Genomic DNA, 26,738 nt, shown 5'->3' with positions numbered 1-26,738 from the left:
ATTAAGAGGCGTGCTCAGAGGGGTCCAAGCATCACTGAGACTGCAGCATGTTGAGAAGAAGATGTAAACTGGACAAAAATTCCATCCTTCTTCACTTCATCAGGGCTATGACCTTTAGGTTATGTGATTAAAGTAATCTACAGTTTGGCCTTCAATTATCTTTGATCAAACATAAAATTCTCTAAATGCTTTAGCCTTTCCTTTTAAAGAAGGTACTCCAATCTCTAATCATTCTACATTTTACAGCTATATAATAACTTTTTTGAGATGAGGCTACGAGAACTGCACACAGGGCTCCAAATTACTAACAAAGGTATGGGCTAGCAGGAATCTTTGGGGGGAGATTAGCAGTCTCCAGTTTGCATAGCTAATTATCCGTGGTTTGCATATAATTTTGTCCCCTTATTACCTATGTGATGTGAGCACTTTTATACGAATAAACTTTCCTCTATACCACAGAAGGCATAACACTACTAATATAAATTATTAACCCCAGCTATATGTCATTAATGTCATAATTATAGTTAAAATGAAACCAGAATGTTTCTGTTACCCTTTTTTGGGTTACCACACTTTTAAGTAGATTTTAAGACAGCATGTTATTTCAGAGTAAAATGCTTACTTGTCAACTGCTTCTTCACTGGCCAAATGTAGAACAGAGAGGGTGATATGCAAAGAACCACAATGAACCATTGCTTTAGAAAGCCTGCTATCCTTTTGTATTATTTTATCCTGGAGCAACTGAATAGTGTCTGTGATCTGAGGGAGAACAGAAACACATACAAAAACAATATTACTTTTTTTTATTAGTGCAATCAGCAGCAAACACAAAGAAAACGCTTTGCTCTGCATAAAGGATAGTGCGAGAACACAAACAAAGCTCAAGCACAATGTCTGTTTTACTTGAACTGGACTCCTGCAAGAGACTTTCCCAGTTTGTGGTCTTCTTGCCTTAAGACAACCCACCATGATAGGAAAGAAATCAGACAGGAAACACAAAACAATATACATTTATTAGGACATGATTTTTAAAGCCAAATCCATCCTCTGTTCTATGTATTCTGAGGAAAGCACAAATACATAGGAAAAACATCAAGGTTATAGAAAACCTTGGTCTGATCTGGATGCAGGACGAAAGAGCACGTTATAGCCCATCCTCCCTTTCAGAGTGAAGAGATGGGCTCCGCTTCGCTCAAAGCAGACGGGATACATGTTACAATGCAGCCTTAGGAGTGCCTCTTAACACATTAGCACTTTTCATACAAAATGACTCAACTGATCTAATACAGATGTTGGTTGGGGCTTGATCGTGCACAATGCTGCAAGCCAGCAAAGTTTTATATTATTTTCTACAGAGAGTTGTTAGTTTTCACACTTCAGGGCATCAGTTCTGTCAAACCAAATTACCAGCATCTTCAGCATTTCACTTCTTTAATCAGTTGATCGCTTAAAATGTCAAAGGGACAGAGTTCCCTGGGAAAGCTGCCTTGAAATATTGATGGCTGACTTCTGGTTGATATGTTATGCATACAGGGGATTTTTACTGCGTTCATTACCGTAGGGTTATGATTGCCCTCAAAGGATTTGTCTACACATTGTTATGTCCCGCCCCACCCCACCCCCCAGTATCAGATTAATTCTCTGGCTACAGAACTAAATACAGATCTTATTTCTCTCAATAATAGCTTTATGACTGATTCCCCCAGGTTTTCTTACTATGCAGAGTGAGAATTAAAGTACATGTGAAAAGCACAGAATAATGCCACAACAGTGCACTGAGCAAGGGGGAACCTGGTCAACCTCTCCAGCAAGTCCCAGGCTGCTTCTCTTGCCTTCCTTCCCCTTACTAGGCTAGAGATCCAACCTCAGAAGTGACCAATGCCCCTGGCTGTCACCCATCATTAGAAACAGGGGGAAAAGCTTCTCTGCTCAGTTAATCCACAAGCTTCCCCCTTCATGCCAGGCTGTTTCTGGAATTTTAGCTCTCATCCATGGAGCACCACAAAGAGAGTGGAGCAACTTGGAAGGCTTGAGGGACATGAAGCCACAGACCACATGTATCGGAGAGACCATAAATGGCTTTTCAGAACGACACAGAATCACATATTTTACAAGCGACAAATTTCAAGTGCTAAATAGCCATTTGGGAACTCTGTAAATACATGTTGCAGCCCAATACATGCCTACTCACTGAGTTTAATAGCACATAAGTGGGGTTAAAATGAGTCCCAAATAACTACCAATTGGTCTGTTAGTGTTTGCTTAAGACAACAGATGGATTTCAATTAGGGAACCAGTCTGATGTGATCTATTAGGCTGTTGTGGCTGTTGTTGTTGTTGTTGTTGTTGTTGTTGTTGTTGCTATTAATTTCTTGTACCCCGCCCATCAGACTGGGTTGCCCCAGGCACTCTGGGTGGCTTCCAGCAAAGTATAAAGCAACACACCAAAACATCAAACATCAAAAGCTTCCTGAAACAGGGCTGCCTTCACATGCCTGCGAAAAGTCCTATGATTGTTTAGCTCTTTGACATTTGGGCAGAACTGCCATGAAGGCCCTCTGCCTGGTTCCCTGCAACTTCACTTCTTGTAGTGAGGGAACTGCCAGAAGGCCTTCAGAGCTGGATCTCAGTGTCAAAGCTGGAGTATGTGGGTGGAGATGCGCCTTCAGGTACACAAGACCAAGGCCGTTTAGGGATTTAAAGGTCAGCACCAACATGTCCACCTAATATATATCTTAATTCATATATAATCCATCACTTTACTATAAAAACATAATTCAGGGGATTCATATAAGATAAAAACAACTAAAAATCACCCACATTGAAATTTTGTACACCAATCAAGAATCATAGAATTGTAGAGGTGGAAAGGACCCTGCCCATGCAAAACTATATTCTAAAACACCTCAGGAAATGGGAAAGATCATTTGACATTACAAATTACAATTCCTAATATTGGCAACTGACAAGGACGATAACCTTGCACATTTTAATGTTTGGTTTTATTTAGTTAGTTAGTTACATATTCTTGTTTGCAGCAATGTACTTGGCTGACACAATCTTGCTGAAGAAAATGAATCTAGTTGCTTTGTAAGATGAAGTTGGATAATGAGTTTTGCCTTGTAAAGGCTATTAAGTTATTTAGCTTTATTTTTCCATCCAGTAACAGCCATATAAGAAAATGCTTGTCTTCAAATTACACCCAGTCATTTTTGCTATGCACAGAAGCAAAGCAAAAAAAATTTGCTACAGCATACATTCAACTGCAGTATTACTGGAAATTAAATCAAGTAACTATTAAATGTTGTTTAGATGAGAAATTGCCTGAACTAAATTAAGGAAATCAAAGATTTGTTTTCATCCAGCAGACATTACAGTCCAATTAAAAGAAGTAATCAAATGGACCTAAAATAAATTTATATCTGAAACCAGTGCATGGCAGTTATTAAAAACAACAGATAGCTATTCCTAGAATAAACTAATCAAAATGGAACCAAAAGCATCCTTCTCCTCATTGTGGAAGGCGAAGGGAGGAGCATATGAGCCCGAAACTTACATAAGAAAAACCCTGCTGGATCAGGCCAAAGACCCATGTAGTCCAACATCTTGTTCTCCAGCAGACAGCTGTGTGTATGTGGGAGCCAGGAAAAAGGACCTCAGTGCAGCAGTACACCACTCACTTGTGGTTCCCAGCAACTGGTACTCAAAGGCATACTGCCTCCAACCGTGGGAGCAGAGCACAGTCAAAGGGCTAGGTAGCCATTGCTGCAGTTTATCATGTCTGAACTGAACTTGAGGAAGCACATTCCTGACACTGGCAGAGCTGGCAGAAACAGCTTCCAACATGGCATGGGAGAGCTCTTCTTTTGAAAAAGGAAAGGAACACCATTCTGTCTCCAAATTCATATTCTCGTGTATGCATAAGTTTCTAGCACTCAAAGGAATGTCCATACCCAGAGGTCTATGTGTACACACTTCGTAGGAGGCCACATACTGGATCATCTCTATAAGGGACCGTGTGCAATGGTGGGTTGGGCCAAAACCAAATTATGTATAGGGGCAGAGCTGGCAGTGGGGCAGAGCACACGCCGCACACCAGAGACGGCAACCATACATGGAATATGCGTGCATGCATTTATTAGCACCCATGCAACATACATATAACCTTCCTCCCCATGTTATCCACCCCTGCTTCTGAGCTGATTAGCTGAAGAGCAAGGAAGAGGCGGCTTCAGAGACCTGCTGCTTTTCCTGCTGCTCAGCAACTTCACATTTAACTGGGCAGTGGCAGCTGCTGGGCAGAGTAGGGCAACATTGCTTACCTGGCTTCCCAATGTGGAAGTCACTGATGGTAACTGAAAGGGAAGGGGGCCAGGAGCTTAGCGCAGTACAAGCACAGTGGCAGAACCAATCCAACGCTCCTGGTGCTGCATGTGCAGGTTCAAACTTCTATTCCCCACGATTTCTCCCACTAAACAACTGTTCAGTAGCGAAAAGGAGGCAGCTCCTTTGGGAATCAAGCGCCTTGAGGAGCAACTCCCAAGAGAGCCAGTTTCCTTCGTTCCTCACCTTTATTGTTGGGAAAGCAAGGGAAGATTTCTGGAACCACCAGTTCAAAGCACAAAACCCTTCTGCTTCAAGGCACAGAATCAATGTCTAAGCTCTGGTTTCATTATTCACAAGTGACTTTGTCCTCCATGAGATCAGAATAATAATAACAAGTAAGGCTACCTTTGGATTTGTGATTGGAACTGAGATGAAGTAATTTGGTTTATCTTGATTTTTCTTTTTCTTCTTTATTAGATTGTCTTCCTCACTTTCCCTCCCAGTAGTTCTCTTTCTTGTCTTTTTAACATATGGTTTAGCTGCGCTTTTATCTGGGTAGGAAAGGAGGGTGGAGAGGTGTTACGATGTGAGTAAAACAATACATAAATTCTCGAAATTAGTATGCAAAGAGTCAATACCTCAAGAACCACCTCCCCTGTACAAACCGACCTGGACTCTGTGTTCATGATCTGAGGCATTCTTTGTGTACCTTCCCCACATGAGGTCTGGAAGGTGGCAATACGAGAACGGACCTTTTCTGCAGTGGCTCCCTGTTTGTGCAGTCTTTCCCCAGGGAGGTTCACCTGGTGCCTTCATTATATATCTTTAGGCGCCAGGTGAAAATGTTCCTCTTCAACCAGGCCTTTGATCGATTAATATTCTAGCCTTTTGAATATTTTTTTTTGGGGGGGCTGTTATTGTTTGGTTGTTTTTGTTGTAAGTGTTTGTTGGTGGCTTTTGCCTTGTATTTTATCATGTGAACCACCCCGAGATCTTATAAAGGGAAGTATTTAAGTCTAGTAAATAAAATAAATAGTAATAAATAAATTCAGGTATCATACTTTTTGAAATATAACATGTATGACAGAGACCTCCCACAAAATTTTGTTGTATAAAGGGTTCCCTGCCTAGGATTCCAGCCGTTCCGTTCCATTCCACACATCCCACATGTTTTCCATTTACTCTTCAACAGTCAATCTAAGCCTCCTGCGCCTGCTCAGTCCTCACTGGGCTGCGGGGTTCTTTCTTTTCAGAAATATTTCTAAAATATTTCTTTCTTTTTAAATATTTCTTGAACTTCAGCAAACCTCAGGTTTCCTCTTATTCTACTGACACCTCCCTCTTATGCATAGTTGTTGCCCTTTGGGTGGCTTAAAAAAATAATAATACTGCACTTATATCCCACTTTTCCTTAAAGAAGCTTGTGGGTTCTTCCGCTTCCCCTTTTATCTTCCAATACCCCTATGAGGTAGGTTAGGCTGAAAGACAACCATTGGCCCAAGGTCACAGCTTCACGGCTGAGTTGAAGATTGGAACCCCTGTCTAACACCTCAAGAAGTGAACTGGAATTCTAACATAGGGTGACAGAAACAAGGGCCTGACTTTTTAAGAGGATTTTAGGTCATATACATTTTTTCCTAAAATTAATTAATTTATTGATTACTTCCTTTACTGGGCATCTGCTTTCCTGTCAATGGCTACATATACCCTTGTGGTAATCTGTCAGAGGCTGGCATGAATGGCATCACAGAAAAATGTGTCCTGGATTACCTAACCTGTAACAAAAACTCCCCTGCTTCCATTTCCACTATGACTACCTCAGGATAAAAGTCTCAATCCTATGTACATCTACTTGGCTATAAATGTTGCAAATAAATAGTAATAATAAAACTAATAAATTTTTATTTATACCCTGCCCTCCCTGGCCAGGGCCTGGTTCAGGGCGGCTAACACCGAATATGAATTACAATAAAAGGTAATAGAAAAAAAAACAGTTTATTAAAATACGGCTTAAAATATAGCTTAAAATGCAGCCTCATTTTAGTAGTAGCCCATAAATCAAGACCATAAAGGGAGGAAACATCAGATATTCACCCGATCTAGCTATCCATGCTGGTCCTACATGGCCCAGCAAAAAAGCCAAGGGAAATTTTATATACCATATCCCATATAAGGGGTCAGAGTGAGTCCAAGCGGAAGGCCAGGCAGAACAGCTCCATCTTGCAGGCCCTGCAGAAAGATGTCAAATCCCGCAGGGCCCGAGGGACTTCCGGTCGGTGCCAGCGCTTAATGGCGGTCCTACCTCCGAGCTCCGGAGAAGGACTGCTTCGCAAGTTCGGGTCTTACCCGCTACGGCGAGCGGGGGACCCCTAAAATCCCAGGCGCTGAAGCCTGAGAACAAGGAGACTCGGTGGGCACCTTTGCGCCCCCCGGTACCGTGAAAGAGCCTTTTTAAAGGCTACGGATCGACATCGGGAGTGAGCGCGGTGCTGAGAGTCGCTACCCAGCCTGCGAAGTGAAGCCGCGTCGCCATAAGCGGAGAGCGCCGATTCCTTCCTGAAAAGAAAATTTGGACTGAATTCCCGTGAGTAAGAGTTGGAGAATAATCGGGACCTTTTAAATTTTAAAAATTGGGCTAAAAACGGGGAGATTTAAACCAAGGAAGTCTGCCTCCCCCCGACTGCATGAAAGTGAAAGCAACGGAACTCTAAACTTGCATCCGTTGAAACCCGCTCTTTGATCAGCTAAACCGGACATTTAGACCTTTGATCTCCCCTCTAGCTAGCAGGGCAGAGGGGAGGTGAATGAGATCAATAACTGCATGATTTATTTGAAGTAAAAAACCTCTGCTGTCTCACTTATTGAAAGCACGAAACGGTCTGCCTTTATAGGACACTGAACTGACTTTTCCCTGCAAAGTGATACTTGGATACAAAGTTTTCACAGTGCCTGGCTACAGTATATTATAAGAAGAAACAGTATAAAAAGTATAAAAACAGTATAAATCGGGCAACTGTGGCAATTTGAAGTTATAAATTTCTAGTAACATTGACTTTGACTGTGTTAATCTCCTTTTTTACATCTGTGGACATTCTCCTTTGTCTTCGTATTTGGATATTTTGCTCTATGGCCATTTTGATTTGCTCCCTCTAGAGGATAAAGTAAAGTCCGGCACGGCCTAAGGCAGTGGAATTTTCCAACGGAGAACAAATCTCGTGGGAATTGACCTTGACATGAGTGGCTCACAAGAAGAGATAGTTACAAGAGCTAAGACCAAGCAACAACAACAACAACAGCTGCAGCAGCTACAGACAAAGAAAAGAGGCTCAATTTCAGGCGCAACAGCCGGATCAGCAGGAACAACAGGACAAGACAAAGGAACAGCCGTCTCTATGGAAGCTGTGACAGATGCTCTGCTCAAGATAAACCAAACTCTGGAGTCTTTGACAAAACAGACTTCAGAGAACACGCAAAAATTAACAGAAATATCAGCAAGATTAAACCAGAATACAGAATCTATAAATAAATTGGTGGAGGAAAACGCTACCACGCGCCAAATTGCTGAAGATGCTAAAGCTACTGCTGGAGAGACACAGGAGAAATTAGAGCCAATTGCTAAGAAGGTTTATGAACATGACGCAACTTTGGCCTTGTGGGAGCTACAGAGAAAAGATAGAAACTTAAAATTAAGGCTGATCCCGGAGAATGAAAGAGACAATCTGGTGGAATATCTGACACGGGAGTTTACAGATTGTTGGGACCTTGAGGAAGACGAATTTAAAATTACGACAGCCTTTAGATTGGGTAAAAAGCAAGACAGAAAGACCCCGAGAGACTGCTTGATCACACTTAGATCCAAGGAGGAAAGAGACAAAATATTAGGACTACACTTTGAAAAGGCCCTGCAGATCGGAAATTCAGCTGTACAGATCTTTAAAGACATCCCAAAATACATTTTGGATTTAAGAAACTTCTACAAGGATTTGGTTCTTCTGCTAAAGAAAAATTCCATTCGCTTCAGGTGGGAGTTCCCACAAGGACTGTCATTTGACTACAAGGCAAAGAAGGTGAAAATAAAGACAATTCAAGACAAGGACAAATTTTTGGCAAGAAATCAGGAGGACCTGCAGAAGGGGACTGTGGACCCACTTGCAGAACAGAGGAGAGCATTAGAGATTTTGAATCTCTCGACTGGACAAAAACTACCACCATCAGAAGAAGAGCAACAACTTGGAGCTGTTGGAGGAGTTTAGAAAAATAATAAGATGGCTTTGCAATTCCTTAGTTGGAATTGTAATGGGCTCAATGGGCCTTTGAAGAGAAGACAAGTATTTCATATATTGAACAGAGAACAATTGGACCTGATATGCCTACAAGAAACCCACATAACCAGAGCCCACAGGAGACTACTCATAAATAAAAGGCTAGGACAAGAATTTATTTCATCAGATAAAGTTAAGAAAAGAGGAGTTGTAATATACGTGAAAGAGAAATGGGCCCCAAAAATGATATTCAAGGACGAACAAGGGAGATACTTGGCAGTGGAGATACAAATACAAGGAGAAAAATTCTTAGTGGTTGGAATTTATGCACCAAATGAAGGCAAATCTGACTTCTTTAAGAGACTCCATGAAACCCTGACTGACTATTTGGATTACAATATGATAATCATGGGAGATATGAATGGCGTGGTCTCCACCAATATGGACAAGGCACAAAGACTAATAGTTAGCAAGGAAGGGAGACTCCCTAAGACTTTTTTTGAAATGACAGAAAATATGGACCTGATAGATATATGGAGAACAAGGAACCCTCTGGAGAGAGAGGGAACTTTTTTCTCCCAAGCAATGATGACCTGGACCAGAATCGATCAAATTTGGATTACTAGTGGAATGGCCCCAAAGATTAAGAAAGTGGAAATCTGCCCAAAAACTTGCTCCGACCATAACGCCGTGAAGATGGAGATGAAACTTACAATAACTGGTCAATTTAGATGGAGAATGAATGACAGCCTCTTTCGAGATAAGGAGATTCTCACGAAGGCCCAAAAGACTCTAAAAGACTATTTTGAAATAAATCTGAGGACCGACGTGGAGAAAAGAGTGATCTGGGATGCAAGTAAAGCGGTGATGAGAGGATTTTTGATTCAACAAAATTCAATAAAGAGGAAAAAACAAAATGAGAAAAAAGAAAAGATTTTGGAAATGATAAAAGAAGGAGAGAGAAAATTAAGAACAAAACCAAAGTCTCAGGACATTTTAAGAGAGATTAAGCTATATCAAATACAATATATGGAATTGATGAACCAAGAGATTGAATGGAAGATAAAGCAAATGAAGCAAAAGACCTTTGAATCAGCAAATAAATGTGGCAAACTTTTGGCATGGCAACTGAAGAAAAGGCAGAAATTAAATACAGTGACAAGCCTAGAGGTGGATGGAAAAAATATATCTAAACCCAATGAAATTAGAAACTGCTTTGTAAGTTATTTCAAAAAACTTTACACTCAAGGCCCACAAAATGAAGAAGATATAGACAAATTCCTTGGAAAATATGGATTACAAAACATCTCTCACCAAAGTAAGATGGATTTGAACCAGAGAGTCTCAGAACAAGAGATGGAGGCTGCCATTCAGAATATGCAATTGGGCAAATCTCCAGGACCAGATGGATTGACTTCCAGATACTACAAATCGCTGAAGGAATGGCTGACTCAACCATTAAGAGAAGTTTGTAACGAAATCCTTGAGGGAAAAAGGGCACCTGAATCGTGGAAAGAAGCATATATTTCACTCATACCAAAGTCAGAGACTGAAAAGACCCAACTCAAGAACTACCGCCCAATATCATTGCTTAATGTGGATTACAAAATTTTTGCAGACATTTTGGCAAAAAGATTTAAAAGAGTGTTGATGGAGAAGATTCATAAGGACCAAGCAGGCTTTCTCCCTAAAAGACACCTGGCAGATAATGTAAGGAATGTAATAGACATTCTGGAAAAGCTAGAGGTGAACATAAACACTAAAGCAGTACTGATCTTTGTGGATGTGGAGAAAGCCTTTGACAATATTTCTTGGAGTTTTATGAGGAAGAATCTTCATGGGATGGGGGTAGGCCAGGGCTTCGAGAATGGTATGGCTGCAATATATTCTGAACAAAAAGCTAAATTGATTGTAAATAATGTTGTGACTGAGGAACTTAAGATAGAAAAAGGAACACGACAGGGGTGCCCGATTTCCCCATTACTTTTTATCTCAGTTCTGGAGGTGTTGCTGAACATGATAAGAAATGACCAGCAGGTCAAAGGAGTGCAGGTCGGAGCTAAACATTATAAGTTAAGAGCGTTTGCAGATGACTTAGTACTGACTTTGCAAGAGCCAAACACTAGTACGAAAAAGGTTTTAGAAATAATACAACAGTTTGGCCAGGTAGCTGGATTTAAGTTGAATAAGCAAAAAACTAAAGTTTTAGGGAAAAACTTAACAGATATGGAAAAGGAGAAATTTCAAGAGGAGACAGGTTTGACAGTGGTCAAGAAGGTGAAATACCTAGGGGTTTACTTAACATCTAAGAATGTGAATTTGTACAAGGACAACTATGAAAAATGCTGGTCAGAAATTAAAAAAGATCTAGAAATATGGTCAAATTTGAAACTGTCAATGTTAGGCCGGATTGCTGTGATCAAAATGAATGTATTGCCTAGAATGCTATTTTTGTTTCAGACCTTGCAGATTCTTGACAAGATGGAATGTTTCAAGAGGTGGCAGAAAGACATTTCGAAATTTGTCTGGCAGGGCAAAAAGCCCAGAATTAAATTTAAAATATTGACAGACGCTAAAGAAAGAGGGGGTTTTGCCCTGCCGGACTTAAAACTGTACTATGAGGCAGCAGCTTTTTGCTGGCTGAAAGAATGGATGCTCCTCGAGAACACGGACATCTTGGATCTGGAAGGTTTTAATAATGCTTTTGGTTGGCATGCATATCTTTGGTATGACAAAGTTAACAGTGCCTTTAAAAATCACATTGTCAGAAAAGCTTTGTTTAATGTTTGGATAAGATATAAAGATCTATTGGAAAATAAAACCCCTAGATGGGTGTCACCAGTGGAGGCTAAAGCAGTGAAGAAACTCAATATGGAGGTCGGATGGCCGAAGTATTGGGAAATTTTAGAACAGGATGGAGATAAGTTCAAACTACAAAGTCATGAGAAAATGAAACATAAAGTACAAAATTGGTTTCAATATCGTCAAATAGTGGATTTTTTCAAACAGGACAGGAAAATCGGTTTCCAGGTGGAAAAATCAAAATTAGAAACCGAACTGTTAGAACCCAACACTAAGAATTTATCTAGAATGTATAACTTGTTGCTGAAATGGAATACACAGGATGAAACAGTTAAATCGGCTATGATCAAGTGGGCACAGGATGTTGGACATAACATTATGTCAGCTGACTGGGAATGGTTATGGAACACCGGTATTAAGTTTACGGCATGTAATGCCTTAAAGGAAAACATTATGAAAATGGTTTATAGGTGGTACATGACCCCAGTCAAGCTGGCAAAAATTTATCATTTGCCCGATAACAAATGTTGGAAGTGTAAAGAGACTGAAGGTACCTTTTACCACCTTTGGTGGACATGCCCGAGGATTAAGGCCTTCTGGGAGATGATCTATAATGAAATGAAAAAGGTACTTAAATGTACCTTCCCTAAAAAACCAGAGGCCTTTCTCCTGGGCATTGTCGGCCAATTGGTGACAAAGAAGGATAGAACTTTTTTCATGTATGCCACAACAGCAGCAAGAATACTCATCGCAAAGTATTGGAAGACGCAAGATTTACCCACTCTGGAAGAATGGCAGATGAAAGTGATGGACTATATGACATTGGCCGAGATGACAGGCAGAATCCGTGACCAACGAAAAGAGACGGTGGAAGAAGAATGGAGAAAATTTAAAAGCTATCTTAAGGACTACTATAAACTTAATGAATGTTAAAATGTTGTGGTTTCCAGAAACAAAGGGGTACAGGGATATAAGGTTAGAATATAAAAGAGGACTAACATGATAGAGATTGGAAAGTAACAATTGGGAGTTGCTAGTTGAATTATGGACATTGGGATGCAGAGAGGGGGGGTATGGGGAAGTCCAAGAAAAGAGGTTTATGAAAATAGGTTTGAAATTATACGTGTATGTTTGTCTTTTTTAGTGTTTGTTTGTCTTTCTTAAAAAAATTGTAAAACCAATAAAAATTTTATAAAAAAAAAAAAAAACAAATCCCGCAGGGCCCTGGTCTCCTGTGACAGAGCGTTCCACCAAGTCGGGGCCAGGGCTGAAAAGGCCCTGGCTCTAGTTAAGACCAATCTAACTTCCTTGAGGCATGGGACCTCCAAAGTGTTGTTATTTATGGACCTTAAGGTCCTCTGCGGGGCATACCAGGAGAGGCGGTCCCATAGGCATAAACAGATATGCTCTCAAAGGCTTCTATGTTTTCTCCAAAACCGACATAATTTAATGTTGCTTCTGAACCAGTACATTCCAGTATTTTCTATGCTGCACTCACTGTCTTTTTACAACTCTGATTTATTTATGAAACTTCTAAACTGCCTTTCATCCAAGGATCACCGGGTGATTAACAATATAAAAATACGCAACACAGGAATAAACAAAAACATTACTCCCCACGCATATATTTGTGGTGATGGTTATTGTTCCTTAACTGACGATGAAATAACGGCGCCACCCTGTCCAGGCCAGATTTGCAAAACACAACTGAGGTTATCTTCCTGCTACTGGAAGATTTAATTGGCCCTGTTCTGGTACCTCCTGCCACAATCAGCCCTTTAATTAGCTGTTTCAAATCTGCAATTCAAACAATCTCAGCATTTGCTCATTACCTTTTTATTGTATTTTTCATTATCATAATTGCAGATTTTTCTGCATTTTCTTAAAGGGCAAGCACTAGGAAGCGGAGAATTTGTAGTTCATAGAATATTTTGTGATTCACTCGGGATCTGAGTGCATTTTTGTGGTTAAAGGATGCAAACATTTGGGACTTTGGGGAGAGGTGGCGCCAACATTCAAGGACTACAATAGATGCATTTGTAATTGCTAAGGTCAGAGTACAAAATACGAAGAAATTTGGCCCAAGTGGAACATGCTTGTTTACTTCCAAGATGGAAATTTGAGCTAAAGCAACTTCACAGCTCTGTTTTAGTATTTATACTTACTGCTAAATTCATCTTCAATATCTGCTTTGGCAAATGGCATTTCCATCATCAAGCAACATACAGAATCATCAAGACGGCGGGATTCCTCTTTTCGTTTTTTTCTTTGCTTTTTCTTCCGCTCCACAATTTGCCTTCCATCTGGAATACATTTGAAACAATGAGTTGGGTTTTAGATTTCAAGGCTGATGAAATCATCGCCAATAAAACTCAGTTCCAGGCTCACAGCTCACTGCAAGGCAGCTTTTCAAGTAGAATACCAGAGGCTCTCACAAAGCAATTGCTTGTTCCTCCAAACTGCAAGTTTAGGTTTCATTCTTAGCTTTCGATGTTTTATGAACAATCCCAAAATACATCTGTGTGTCTTGACTCCCTTTTTGAAAGCCACAAGTAATGCTGACTTGCTTTACAAGGATCTATGCAGTTGAGAATGATTAAACTTCCAATCCTCTACACCAGAGTATGTTTTCCCTACTACTGCATCTGTGTATGCCTATCTTCTAAACAACTTGTGGGTTCTTATAAACAGGGTGTGGATTCTTCAACTATATACATAATCAAATTCCTTGCTTATTTTTTTATTTTTTATAAAAATATTCATATACCTCATTAAAAATATCAAAGCTGTTTAAAATAATATACCTATATATTATAAAAACACATAAAAAATAAAATCAAGATACCATCAACTAACTAGCATGGAAATATGTATTCTTAATTGCCTGCACAAGCCTGGAAGAATGAAAAGTTTTTAGCAGAAGGCACATTTTTTGCATATTCTACAGGGCTGGGCTGATGACACTAAAGGTTCTATTTTGTGTTGATGTCAAATGAGCCCTACCAACTTAGGTGACAACTGTTGTCACATAAAAACAATTATACACCTTTTGTTAATGAAAAGGTACAACTTACTGAGTCTTTTTAAAATAAAAACAAGTAACTGTGACTCTAAACTGATAGTAGCAATCTAAGGAGAGACCATCATAACTGTTACACTGAATTAGTGATGTAATGCTTCTTTCATTATGCAGGTATAATTGTAGTATGACATAAGAGTTATAGTTGTGTAGTGGAAGAAGTGTTACATCAGAAATTCAACATATCAGGAAATAGCTCATTACTACAGAGCCCTCCTTTTTCAGATCTCCGCTGCCAGGTAGTCCAAATCTAACCCAATGGGGGAATTTGGCAACAGACACACCTGTTCCATTCTTGTGGCAAAGAAATCACTGGCTTGATAGATGAAGTGAAGTGTAAAAAACACAAGCACATGATCCAGATTATTAGTGCCCTGTATAGTGTCTCTTAGATACCTCATCCCTCATCCGTAGTGCTAGGGGAGATAAGTCACCTGATTAGATACTAATTGGCTTCAGCTTAAAGCAGCGAGGGAAGGCTAACAAGGCAGTTGTTAGCTGATCCTGAAGGTTGTACAGGAAGTAGCTGCTGGCTGATTAAAAAAGAAATGTGGCATTTAGGTGAATTGCATCTACAGCTTCCTGTTGTACGCACATACAGTGACAAACACAGGTTTGCCATCATGTAAATATGAGAGGTTAAAACCTTCCTTCCCGATTCAGAGATCCTCTCCTCTGTGCCTTGGGGGAAGTGAATCCTCCCAGCCATTCTCTATATAAAAGCCTCGTGGGATTTAAGGGAGGGGGGAGAACTGATCTTCTGTTCTGTCTCCTGCATGCAAAATCTGCAGAGGATCCTACTCATATAGGAAAAAGGGAATATCATGCAAATCTCTGCACACACAGTGGTTTAGTGTGAATGGTCATTCTGTCATCTCAGAATTCCTATCTACCTCCAGTGTTAGGCATGAAGGGTATCTATCTGAATTTCCAACTATAGAAAAGTCTCAGGCACAGCTTATCACCCTCAGACGTTCAGGAAAAATAAACGTGTTGTCATTGTTTGCATATAAGCTTCACACATTACATCTTTTAGGTACATGCCTTGGAGGTTTTAAGTGTACGCCAAAATTGTAAATTGTAAGAGTGACAAACAGGTTTGCAAATGCATCATAATGACATATTAATGGAGAAGCTATGCCTGGCCATAGCTTCCTGTTGTGTGCACTTTCCATGACAAACCCAAGTTTGTCATCCTATAATCAGGAGCAAAAGGCGATTCTGGCAATTGACTGTTGTATGGCTGATTTCATCGTCAACTGTATCCAAAAATAAAATACACCATTTACCCTGATGGGAAGGAAGAGAGAAGCTAAAGTGCCATTTTTGCCCCCCCAAAATTATATATTTCGACTTTAAAGTATCAGCATCCAAAGAACCAGGCAAGTGTCGAACGTCACTGTTTGTAGTAGTAACAAGTGAAGCAGGGATTACCTCAAGGGAAATTATCCAGAGGATGAGATAAACAAGTGAGTCATGGTGTTGGGCTTGCTGCAGGTTGACAAATTGGATGTATAATTCTCTGCAGTTCAGAAACAGTAACTTCAGTACATAATTTATGGTTGTCTGTTATTATCATTTGCTGATGTGTAATTTGAACTGAACTTGTAGAACAGATACTAAAAGATCCATGGTGGCTCTGGGACATTAAGATCAACGCTGCAATACAAAGCATGCCTAATTAGAAGTTACGCTGAACACAGTGGACTTCTTTCTGGGTAAATATGCCTTGAATTGGGCTGCATCTCTAACTGCTTCCCAAACATATACATTTTGTTCATCTTTCTTAAATTAAATATATGTTTTGAACTGGGGCTCTGTGGAGACCATAGGCTGTATTGATAATACCACTGAATTATAACAAGCCGGATAAGTGCTGAATTATGAGCACATGTGGGATGGACAGTAGGTATGTGGTTTTATAGGATCCCCGTCATAAACTATTCTCCTTACAGATTCCACACTGAAGCAAGATTCATCCTTAATTATATTTATTGCCGATATAGAACAGAGTGATGTGTTGCTCTTTCCCAGGAGGCTTGGCTATCTTGCGTAATTTAGGCTCTGCAAAACTAGGAAGGCTGTATCTGGGGGTTCCCTTTCAAGCAATAGTAGTTTGCTTCAGCCATTTCTTCAGCAATGTTTCTTTTTGGTGCTGTTTGCACTGCCAGTGCCGTGGGGTGTAAACTACTCCTGCTCATTTAAAGCTACTCCAGGAAAGCACTTCTACACCTACCAACATGAAGTGCTTCCCTGCTTGAATAAACAACTGCTGTTTGAGAGGATAGATGTAAATGCACTCCATTTTGGGAGCCTGCATTTCTCAATCGAATTATATTAAAAGGTACCAAGGCATCCTGCAAGTTGTGAATTGCTGGCAGCTATAAAAGCAGGCCAAATGCAAATCATGTTGCCTTCATGGCTCTAACTGCAACACAAAGGACAGAAAAATCCCTCCATCACCCCAATAATTCATGGCCTAGAGTTTCTCTGAGAAAGTAGATTCCACAAGCAGAAAAAAAACTAGGAAGAAAAGGCAGTGATTTCATAGTTTGTGGTAATGTGGTACAGCAGATAAAGTGTTGCAGTTAAAACTATGACACTCCCTCGGTTAGCGCTGGGCAAGTCATTTCCAGCCAAATTTCTCACAGGGTTGTTGTAAGGATACGAGGAGAGAGCAAAAATAATTTCGTGCCAACCATAAGCTTATAGAAAGGAGAATGAGCTACACAAGTGTAGCAAAAGTATGTGTAAACATAAATCATCATTAATTAGGTGAACATTTAAAAGAGCATTTGGAATGGTAAACAAAACCCAGTAGCCTGCAGTGTCATTTGTTCTTTCTTCTATGCTAATTGTGCATAACAAATTGGTTTTTATACTCTTCTTTCCCCAGCTGTTATGTCAAAGAACACTGAACCATACACAGTATACTACAAGGGCAGGGTGTTAATACTCCTTGTGGCATTTCCGCTTACCCTATCTGTCCCTTCACTGCCATTTGATACTCCTATCTCAATTCCCACTCCTGGGAGAAGCTTATAGTTTTCAGAGCATAGTCAGCCACATTGCCAAAGCTAAACAAGTCTGGGTCTGGAAGTCCTATACAAGCCACTTTGAGTTCTGGAGGGTGAGGTGTGGCAGAATAATAAGTCATCATCATCATCAATTTTTATTACGGTCCAGAGACCCAACAAAACATTACAAATTAATACAGAGTTCATACAGCCTACCTCCAAGTTAAATAATAAGTAATAAATCCCTACTAGCCCATCTAATGTAGCTGTGTCACATCCAAATTCTGTACTGCACCTAGCAGATCACAGATACCAAACAAGCATTTGCTACTAGTAGCACTCATTTTTATTCCCAGAATACACACAGCTTAATCACTGCAAGGTTAAACATCATCAGTAAAACTATCTAGCTAGCTATCTATAGGGACGCGAGTGGCGCGGTGGTCTAAACCACAGAGCCTAGGGCTTGCCGATCAGAAGGTTGGTGGTTCAAATCCCCGGGGCGGGGTGAGCTCCCATTGCTCGGTCCCTGCTCCTGCCAAGCTAGCAGTTTGAAAGCACGTCAAAGTGCAAGTAGATAAATAGGTACCGCTCCGGCGGGAAGGTAAACGGCGTTTCCGTGTGCTGCTCTGGTTCACTAGAAGCAGCTTAGTCATGCTGGCCACATGACCCGGAAAGCTGTCTGTGGACAAACGCCGGCTCCCTTGGCCAGTAAAGCGAGATGAGCGCCGCAACCTGAGTCGTCTACGACTGGACCTAATGGTCATGGGTCCCTTTACCTTTTATCTATAGCAAGGTTGCACAATGGGCCCTTCTCCTCCTGAATGAGAATACCTTGTTTATCCCCAGCAATAATTCTAATCTACAGTTCTGACGGTGACTCTAAAGATCTGAGGCTATTGCGGCTGAGAAAACAAGACGTGTACGCCAAATGGTTTGTGCTTAAGGGGAAAACTTCAGGCGTACCTTTGTACACGTGTCTGTGCTGAGGGCTAGAATGCATGTTACCCCAAGCTACCCCAAACGTAGGAAATATTTCAAAGCAGCTTTGTGTCGGAAGGGGGACAGCAACACCAAAAATAGGGAGCCGAAACCGACAACCAAAATTGGGGGAGCCTTCATTATACACCTTTAGGCGTCAGGCAAAAATGTTCCATTTTAGCTAGGCTTCTGGTTGCTTGATTGACATCCTATGTCCTTTTTAAAAGTGGTTCTTTTTTGAAGGGGGGTGGGAGATGTTATTGGGCTGTTGTTTTTATTTTGATTATATATATTGTGGTTTTACATTTTGATTTTGTTCTGTGAACCGCCCTGAAACCTCCAAGTATAGGGCGGTATATAAATTTAAATAATAATAACAATTACTCAGTGGCAGTGCCAAATTCAACCCCTGGCATCCCCAGGCGGGGTTGGGAGAGCCTCCTGCCTGAAACCCTGGAGTGCTGCTGCCAGCCAGGGTAGGCAATACTAAGCAATGGTCTGGCTCGGTATAAGGCAGGTCCCCGTGCCTCTTTCTCCTCCTCCTGCTGCTGCTGCTCACCGGTCTGCTGCAAGAGCTGGCTGCTTGTCGAGAGAGGCTGCCCGTTCTCTCCGGCTTCGCACGGGGCCTCCGCCTCCAGCCCATGGGCGCCCGCCCTGCGGGGAGGCGAACGCTCTCGAGCTGCCATGGCGACGCAGGCACCACGCGGCCCCCGCCTCTCCGCAGGAGGCGCCCGCGGGCCGAGGGGGCTCCGAGGACGAAGTGGCGCGGCTGCGCCTGCGACAAGGCGGGCGGAACGGAGAGTCCGGAGCCAGAGGGTCCGCGGTACCATAGCCCGGCTGGCACCTCTGCCTTAGCGGGGAGCGGGCAACTACGGGAAGGCGGAGGGGTCAAGAGCGAAGTTCTGCGGAACGCTCGGAACGCAGGGAGGGAGGGAGAGACGCCCCTCTGCCTTAGCAGGAAACTACGAATCCCAGCATGCAATGCGCCCGCAGAGAGTGTGATTAGGCCGGGCGCGGAGTTGTATCCGAATGCTTTCGTTGCGCTCAGTCGGTGTTGCCTCCGTTGTCGCCAAGGGCCACCTGTTTTGTGTCCCCCTTTCCTTCACCATCCCAATCTTTGTCAGAGTATTCTGATGTCTGGGAACAAAACATTTCAGGCAAGACATATGAGTAATGCTACAAGTTTTGGGGAAGGCAGGACAAAGCTATCCTCTGGCATTTACCAGAGAAATGCACTGAATTTTGCTCTCACTGAAATTGGGTTGTAAGCCATGCCATCTGAGCAGGACGTCACTAGATGACCTAGAAGGGATTTCCCAGTGGAAGAACTTGGCACCGCAAAGGCACACTCAGCTTTGTAATTTCTGTCATCATCATCATTCAGAATTATAGACCATTTCATGGCATAGAAGCAGTGTACAGGGTAAAAACAGAATGAAACATAGGGGAGGAAACCCTCTAAGTATAATAAATCAATTCAACAAACTAAAATAAAACATCCTTACAAACTTTTAAAAAAGTCACAGAATGTTTCATCAAATATAAGGTGAAAGTTTCATAAATGACTGGGTCAGGAAAAGCCTTTCTAAGAAAAAGTGCCTCCAGCAGGTTTATAAACTTCATCCATACCCCCCAGCATTTCTCTGATAAAAATAGGGACGTCCCATTTCTTAATGATAATTTTACTATTTATACCCACACATCTTACTAGGTTGCCCCAGCCACTCTCAGAGGCTTCCAAAATATATAAAAAAACACAATTAAACATTAAAAAAGTTCCCTATACTGGATTGCTTTCAGACGGCTCAGGGGTCAGATAACTCCATACCCTCCAACATTTCTCCAATGAAAATAGGGACATCCTAAGGAAAAGGGGGACATTCCAGGATCAAATCAGAAACCGGGACGGCTTCTCTAAATCAAGGACGTCCCTGGAAAATAGGGATACTTGGAGGGTCTGCTTCATTATGCTAGACAAATGTCTGGTTTAGGGTAGTAATTGACTCCAGAAAACTGGAGCTGCAACACTAAAAGTCTATTTTCTAATATAGGCTAACTTCTCCCCCTGGGCCTATGGTATTCTCAGCAGTTCTACATCTGAGGCTTGCCGTTGTTCAGCAGGCACGTAATGGGCAAGGCGGTCCCAAATTCCTTAGGGCTGTAAATGCTAAATGTAGGGCTTTGGAAATGCACCCAGCAGCACACTGGAAGCCACTGCATTTTCTTCAGGAAAGGTGTTACATGGTGTCAATGGGGCACCCAAGCCAACATCTAGCGTTCTGCACCAGCTGCAGCTTTTGGATTAAGCCCAACGGAAGCCCATTGTAGGGTTTGTTGTTGGTTGCCATAATTATGGGATGAGTAAGTCTTGGTGATGAGAGCAGACCTGAGCTCTCCTGACTGTGTAGGAAAATAGACTGGCCACATCTACCCCGCTTGATTCATAGGGCATCACAGTTACAAAGAATTATAATAGCATTGGTCTCTTGACAAAATAGTTAAGGAACATGTATTACTTTTAATATGTGGGTTCTTGTTAAAGAATACTTACTACATAATGTTAGGATATCCAACTTGAAAATAATTTTGCCATCATACTACTTACAAAACTAAAACTAGCTCGTAGCTAAATCAGAAGAGAAGGAGTTAATAAGACATTGGAAGGAAGACAAATAAAACCTCATATGGAACCAATTACAGTTTCTATAAAAGATGTTCCCTCTAGAGGAAGAAAGTTAGCTAATGGAAGAGATATCTTTCTGGAAATACAGCAGCTCCAATCTCAAGCAGCTAGTCATGAACTGGAATAGCTTTTAAACCTTTTTAATTTTTTTTACATGCCAAGAGGAAGGAATTGCCAGTTAGACAGGGTTAGCAGGTTCTTAAAGAAAGATAAGTTTTGGACAGAGCTAGGTTAAATACCTGTTTCTACCACTGTTTTCAATTTCTGAACTAAGGGGGAAATGAACTGGTTAGATATGGGGTTGGGAATCTTTTTGGCTTCCTCTCCCACACACAACACAGGCCAACTTTGACAGGTGGGTGAGAGCACTCTGGTCAATCACCCAATGTCAGGTGATTGATAGGTGAGCACTCTCATCCACCTGCTAAAGTTGACTTGTGGGAAGAGGGGAGGCATCTACCTTATTTATTTAAAATATTTATAATATTGCTTTTCATCGCTATAGATACCAAGGCAGGGTACATTCCAATCATAAATCATAAACAACAATACTAAAAACAAACCATCCAGGAAACAAAGCAGCTAAAAACAATAGAGAAGTTCAAACAATAATCAGTTTGTTTTTGTTTTGTTTAGTCGTGTCCGATTTTTCATGACCCCATGGACTAGAGCACACCAGGCACTCCTGTCTTCCACTGCCTCATGCAGTTTGGTCAAACTCATATTAGTAGCTTCAAGAACACTGTCCAACCATCTCGTCCTCTGCCATCCCCTTCTTGTGCCCTCAATCTTTCCCAACATCAGGGTCTTTTCCAAGGAGTCTTCTCTTCTCATGAGGTAGCCAAAGTATTGGAGCCTCAGCTTCAGGATCTGTCCTTCCAGTGAGCACTCAGGGCTGATTTCCTTAAGAATGGATCGGTTTGATCTTCTTACTGTCCATGGGTCTCTCAAGAGTCTCCTCCAGCACCATAATTCAAAAGCATCAATTCTTTGGCAATCAGCCTTCTTTATTGTCCAGCTCTCACTTCCACACACCATTACTGGGGAAAATACCTGAACAAATAAGTCTTAACTTGGTGCTGAAATTATAACTACATTGGTGCTATTTGTACCCATAAGGCGGGGATATGCAATGGATGGGGTTTTGGTATGGATAAAACTTCTGTTATTCAAAATACAGGAATGGGTTTGTGATAGACAGCTTAGTGATCTGCCTGCTTCATGCAGAGGTAACATAAATCACTTTTAGGTTTTACTAAAGAGGAGTCACTAATGATGTTGGGAAACGTAGTTGTGAGAGGAGTTGCACTGCTTGGATTTAAATGGAAACATAAGTATAGTGATCATAACAAAAACCTGGTAGAGTGGAGAAACCAATGGGATATTGTTATCTCTGGACACAAACAATAGGAAGGGCAGAAAGGGATATGTTGGCATAGAGGCTGGAAGAGCTGCAGCCCAAGATAGGAAAAGAGGTGGTAAGGGATCACCTAGCTAATTTAAATGAATTCAGATCTCCTGGGCCTGATGAGCTGAACCTAAGAGTACTAAAGGAGCTTGTGGATGTAATCCCAGAGTCTCTGTCTATAATCTTTGAGAATTCTTGGAGAACAGGTGAGGTGTCTGTGGACTGGAGGTGGGCAAATGTTGTCCCCATCTTCAAAAAGGAGGAAAGAGAAAACCCAGGTAACTACCGACCAGCCAGCTTGACGTTGATACCAGGAAAGGTCCTAGAACACAGAATTAAACAGTTGGTCTGTGAACACTTAGAAAAGGATGCTGTGGTCACAAAGACCCAGTATGGGTTTCTAAAAAACAAGTCATGTCAGATTAAGCATATTTCCTTTTTTCATAAGCATTACAAGCTTGATGGGTTAGGGAATGCTATGGACTTAAGTGTATCTTGATCTGTGTAAGGCTTTTGACAAAGTCCCCATGATATTCTTGCGGAGAAGCTGTTTGACAGTGGAACAGACTCCCACAATATGTGGGGGACTCTCCTTCCTTGGAGGTTTTTAAGCAGAGTTTGGATGGCCATCTGTCTTGTATAATTTAGTTAAGATTCCTGCATCGGCAGGGAGTTGGAGTAGATGGACTAGATGACCCTTGGGGACCCTTCCAACACTACATTTCTATGATTCTATTATTCTATGAGTCAAACAGCCAGGGACTTCAGCTTTCATGACCTGCTGTTGCTGATCACAAAGGGACTTGTATTAGAGCAGCAGGCATACTTGACATGACAGCACAGGAAAAGTGATTGAGAAAAAAACCCTAAGACCTGCATGAAACTAAACAAGTGGTTTAGAAAAATGAGCCTGCTTGACTGAAAGGTTTGTCAATGATACAAAAAATATATAACTTCTGTTAAGTATACGATAAGAATATGTGTGTGCACAATATACAGACCATTTTACAAAATAATTTGCCCTTTTGGAAATTTCTGACAGGAATAAACCTCACAAAATTTTCAGAGCAAAATGTAAGATACTACATTATTCTTCATTACAGGACAAAATCCTACCCCAAGTACACTTTTCTCTGCAGAATTTACACACAAACAGACCTTCAAGCTAATTCTTGTGGTAAATTATCACCTGCAGAGTAATAAACAGTGCTACCAAATTTCAATCAATTACTATTTAAATGGTAAGCGGTGAAACGAACAAGCATCTGGGGCATAAAATATCCAAAAGCAAACTATTGATTTTTGCCACAGAGGTGCTTTTAGGTCCTAGCCAAAGTGTTGTAGTAGAAGAAATGTCCCGTAGGGGTTTTCAAGTAAAAATTGATCCAGGAAAGCAGATGGTGCCCTTCTTGTGGCACCATACACAGATTTGTTCTGGGACAAATTGAAATTTGGCTTTACAGGAAAGTAAAACATCACAGAATTGATGCATAAGTTTTATATAAGGGTGAAGCTTGTAAGAATGTACCATAATCTAGGCAGTGGTGTAGCGTGGGGGGTGCGGGGGGGGCCGTCCACACCGGCCGCAACATCTGGGGGTTAGGGTTAGGGGGCGCAAATCCACGGGTTAGGTGGCGCAAATTACTTGCCTTGCCCCGGGTGCTGACAACCCACGCTACACCACTGAATCTAGGTCTTATATAAAAATCTATACACCACACTTTCTTTCCCTTTCTACAATCTGTCTGCATGTTTACCCAAGACACCCTACTGTTGCGGGCAAATTTCACATCCTATAAGACATGGGGACAATGGTTCTATTGTCTTATTTTTCAGGGCGAGGAATCTTATCTTTGTTTGGATATGAGGAGTGGTGATGCATTTAACTCTGCCGCCGCAACATGTGACTTTTCAGATATGTAATCACACTGGAGCTGGAGAATTTCTGTTTGTTCAGTGCAATTGATCATTTACACAGGGCTCCGTGTGCTTAAGATGCAAGACACAAAGTGCACTGCCAGGCTAGGCCTTCCTAACTTTCAAGAAGAATGTCAGCAGAGCATGTTAAATTTTATTACACCTCCAGGCTCAATGCACATAACTTCTTATACTTTCTAAATTCAACGTTCTGACGCTCTTCCAGGGTGCAACATTGCCTTGCTGTATGAAGCCAGCACAGAGCAGGAAACCACTGAAATGGGATGTCTGGTGCTGCATTTTTGTCTCTTCGCCTTGCCAAAGAAAACGGATCTCTAAGTAAAAGGATGCAAGTTTGAGAGGGACGTTATCGGAAGCTGTTCACCAAAGCAGGATGTCATGGAACGCCTTGCTGGGGCTCGAAACTCTCGTGCATTTTGAGAGGCAGTGGCATGGAAGAAGAAAAAAACCTTCCTCTTCCAGCAGCATATAAAAATCAGTGGGTTTTTAAAGCCAGAGTAGTGAAAAGCCATTTTCAGGGAAGTCATCCAAAGTCTTGAGTATGTTGAAACTGATCTTCTGGCTGCAATGATATGTTGAGAAAACATGTAAAACAAGTAGTTAAAAGCAATATTAGCAATAAACAAACAATGCTGCATCCATTTCCTTTCCAAAGAAAAGACCAGTTTTTGAATTTTTGTGCAGGCTTGAGCACATCCACCCCCTTCATGAAGCAAAGCCAACAACCCAAGTTTAATTGACTTCACTAGGATTTTTATGCAAGTGAGGAATGCAGAATTGGATCCAAATTTTATGCTGTTCCAGATGGAAGAAATGCATATTTACAGACTAGTAAAACCATTGTTTCGAGACTGAAGTGCTAGATTCAAACCCTAATTTCAAAACCAGCTGCCATAACTTCTTCTTCTTCTTTGCAGAAAACTCTGCTTTTGGCCTTTCCTCTGTTCTTTTTGCCTTTGCATTTTTATCATCCTTTGTCTGACTTTGTTTTCTTCCTTCTTATCCCCTCTTCTCTTTCCATCCTCCTATCCAAAAGACTGAACTGTGGAGCAGACATTGTACTTGCATCATTCCTGCTGTGTTATTTACACAGCCTGCACACTAACTGAAAACGTATTATCCAAGGATGGATTTCTATATAGCCAAGAGATCGCCATTTTTACACAAGAGGGAGTTATGAGCTGGTTTGAGGGATCCCCAACTTTTGCATGTGTGCGTGTATTCATGGAGGATACGACTATTACTCAGAATGGCTATGTACTATCTCGAGTGTCAGAGATAATAGAGTATAGCTGAATACCAGTTGCTGAGGAAAGCAAGTGTGGAGAGTAATGTTGCCTTCATGCCCTGCTTATTAGTTTCCAACAGGCATCTGGTTTGTCACTGCAAGAAGAACAGTGATGGATGAGATGATCCAACTAGGCTTGTTTTATGTTCTTAAAAATAAAACAACCCCAAGGGAAGAGTGAGCACAGGATGCCAATTGGTTGTTGAGCTTTTGTTTTGTTTGTTTGTTTGTTTGTTTTAAGGAAAATCAGGGAGCAGGTAATGGAATGGAGTATCCGGCAAGATGGCATGGATGACTTGCTGGAAGCAGGAACAATAGCATTTTACAACTGTACATTTTGTTTCAGGTCCCAGCTGTTTCCCCTAGTTCTCATATCATTCATCAGTGATTTTTTAAAAAAAGGTTCTGCGGTACATGCTGTATGAATTTGTTCTTCCAGGTGCATAATAAATGCTTGAATGAGAGCCTCTTCATACGTGACATTTGTTAGTTTATGGAAACTTTTATTTTTGCTCTGTACAGTCTGTACACACTAAACAGTGTAAAAACAATTTTTGCCTCTCAGTCCCCTAAATGTAATGCGGACACCTGCCTTGTGCGTAGATCACACAACTGCCTCAGTGACTGAGAGCAACTCTTTGTGTAAGCAGCTTGTCCAGTACTATTGCTGCTACAGCTCGATATCCAGGTTGCACGCATTAAATCAAAAGAGACACTAATTGCATTTGATATTCTGGATTTGGTCTTGCAGGGGTTAGCATGTTGGAAACTGTGAGACTTGAAATATCTTGCTTAGTCAAGACCCCATTAGCTGGCTTTAGGAAGGCCATTATCTCCCTGCCAACTGCACCTATAAAATGAGACTACATGAATGCATTGTGACGACAAATAAGGTAAAGCATATAAACCACTGTGTGCATGGCAGGCGCTATACACCTGGTGGCAATTCAAGAG

At 41.3% G+C, this 26,738-nt stretch overlaps 1 protein-coding gene and 1 long non-coding RNA gene across 5 annotated transcripts in view; one reads left to right on the top strand and one right to left on the bottom strand.

Moving 5' to 3' along the window:
* AKAP7 (A-kinase anchoring protein 7) overlaps positions 1-19,297 on the bottom strand; it is a gene marked incomplete at its 5' end in the record, with an annotated part of 85,986 nt that extends 66,689 nt beyond the window's left edge. For all 4 annotated transcript variants that reach the window (XM_083498182.1, XM_083498183.1, XM_083498184.1 and 1 more), the window contains 4 exons: positions 623-759; positions 4,732-4,877; positions 13,556-13,693; positions 19,027-19,297. In XM_083498182.1, the coding sequence (XP_083354308.1) occupies positions 623-759; positions 4,732-4,877; positions 13,556-13,693; positions 19,027-19,297 (692 nt within the window). The remainder of the gene's footprint in view (positions 1-622; positions 760-4,731; positions 4,878-13,555; positions 13,694-19,026) is intronic.
* LOC310704572 lies at positions 12,611-26,255 on the top strand. Its single transcript, XR_014524887.1, has 3 exons — positions 12,611-17,621; positions 17,722-19,624; positions 24,702-26,255. It is a non-coding gene; the product is annotated as an uncharacterized lncRNA (long non-coding RNA).
* The last annotated feature ends 483 nt before the right edge of the window (positions 26,256-26,738 follow it).

This window comes from Podarcis liolepis (genome assembly GCF_965112155.1).
Source record: "Podarcis liolepis genome assembly, chromosome: 3".
Taxonomy (NCBI): Eukaryota; Metazoa; Chordata; class Lepidosauria; order Squamata; family Lacertidae; genus Podarcis; species Podarcis liolepis.
Note: the sequence above shows the minus strand (reverse complement) of the source record. Positions and strands in the feature narration are given on the sequence as shown.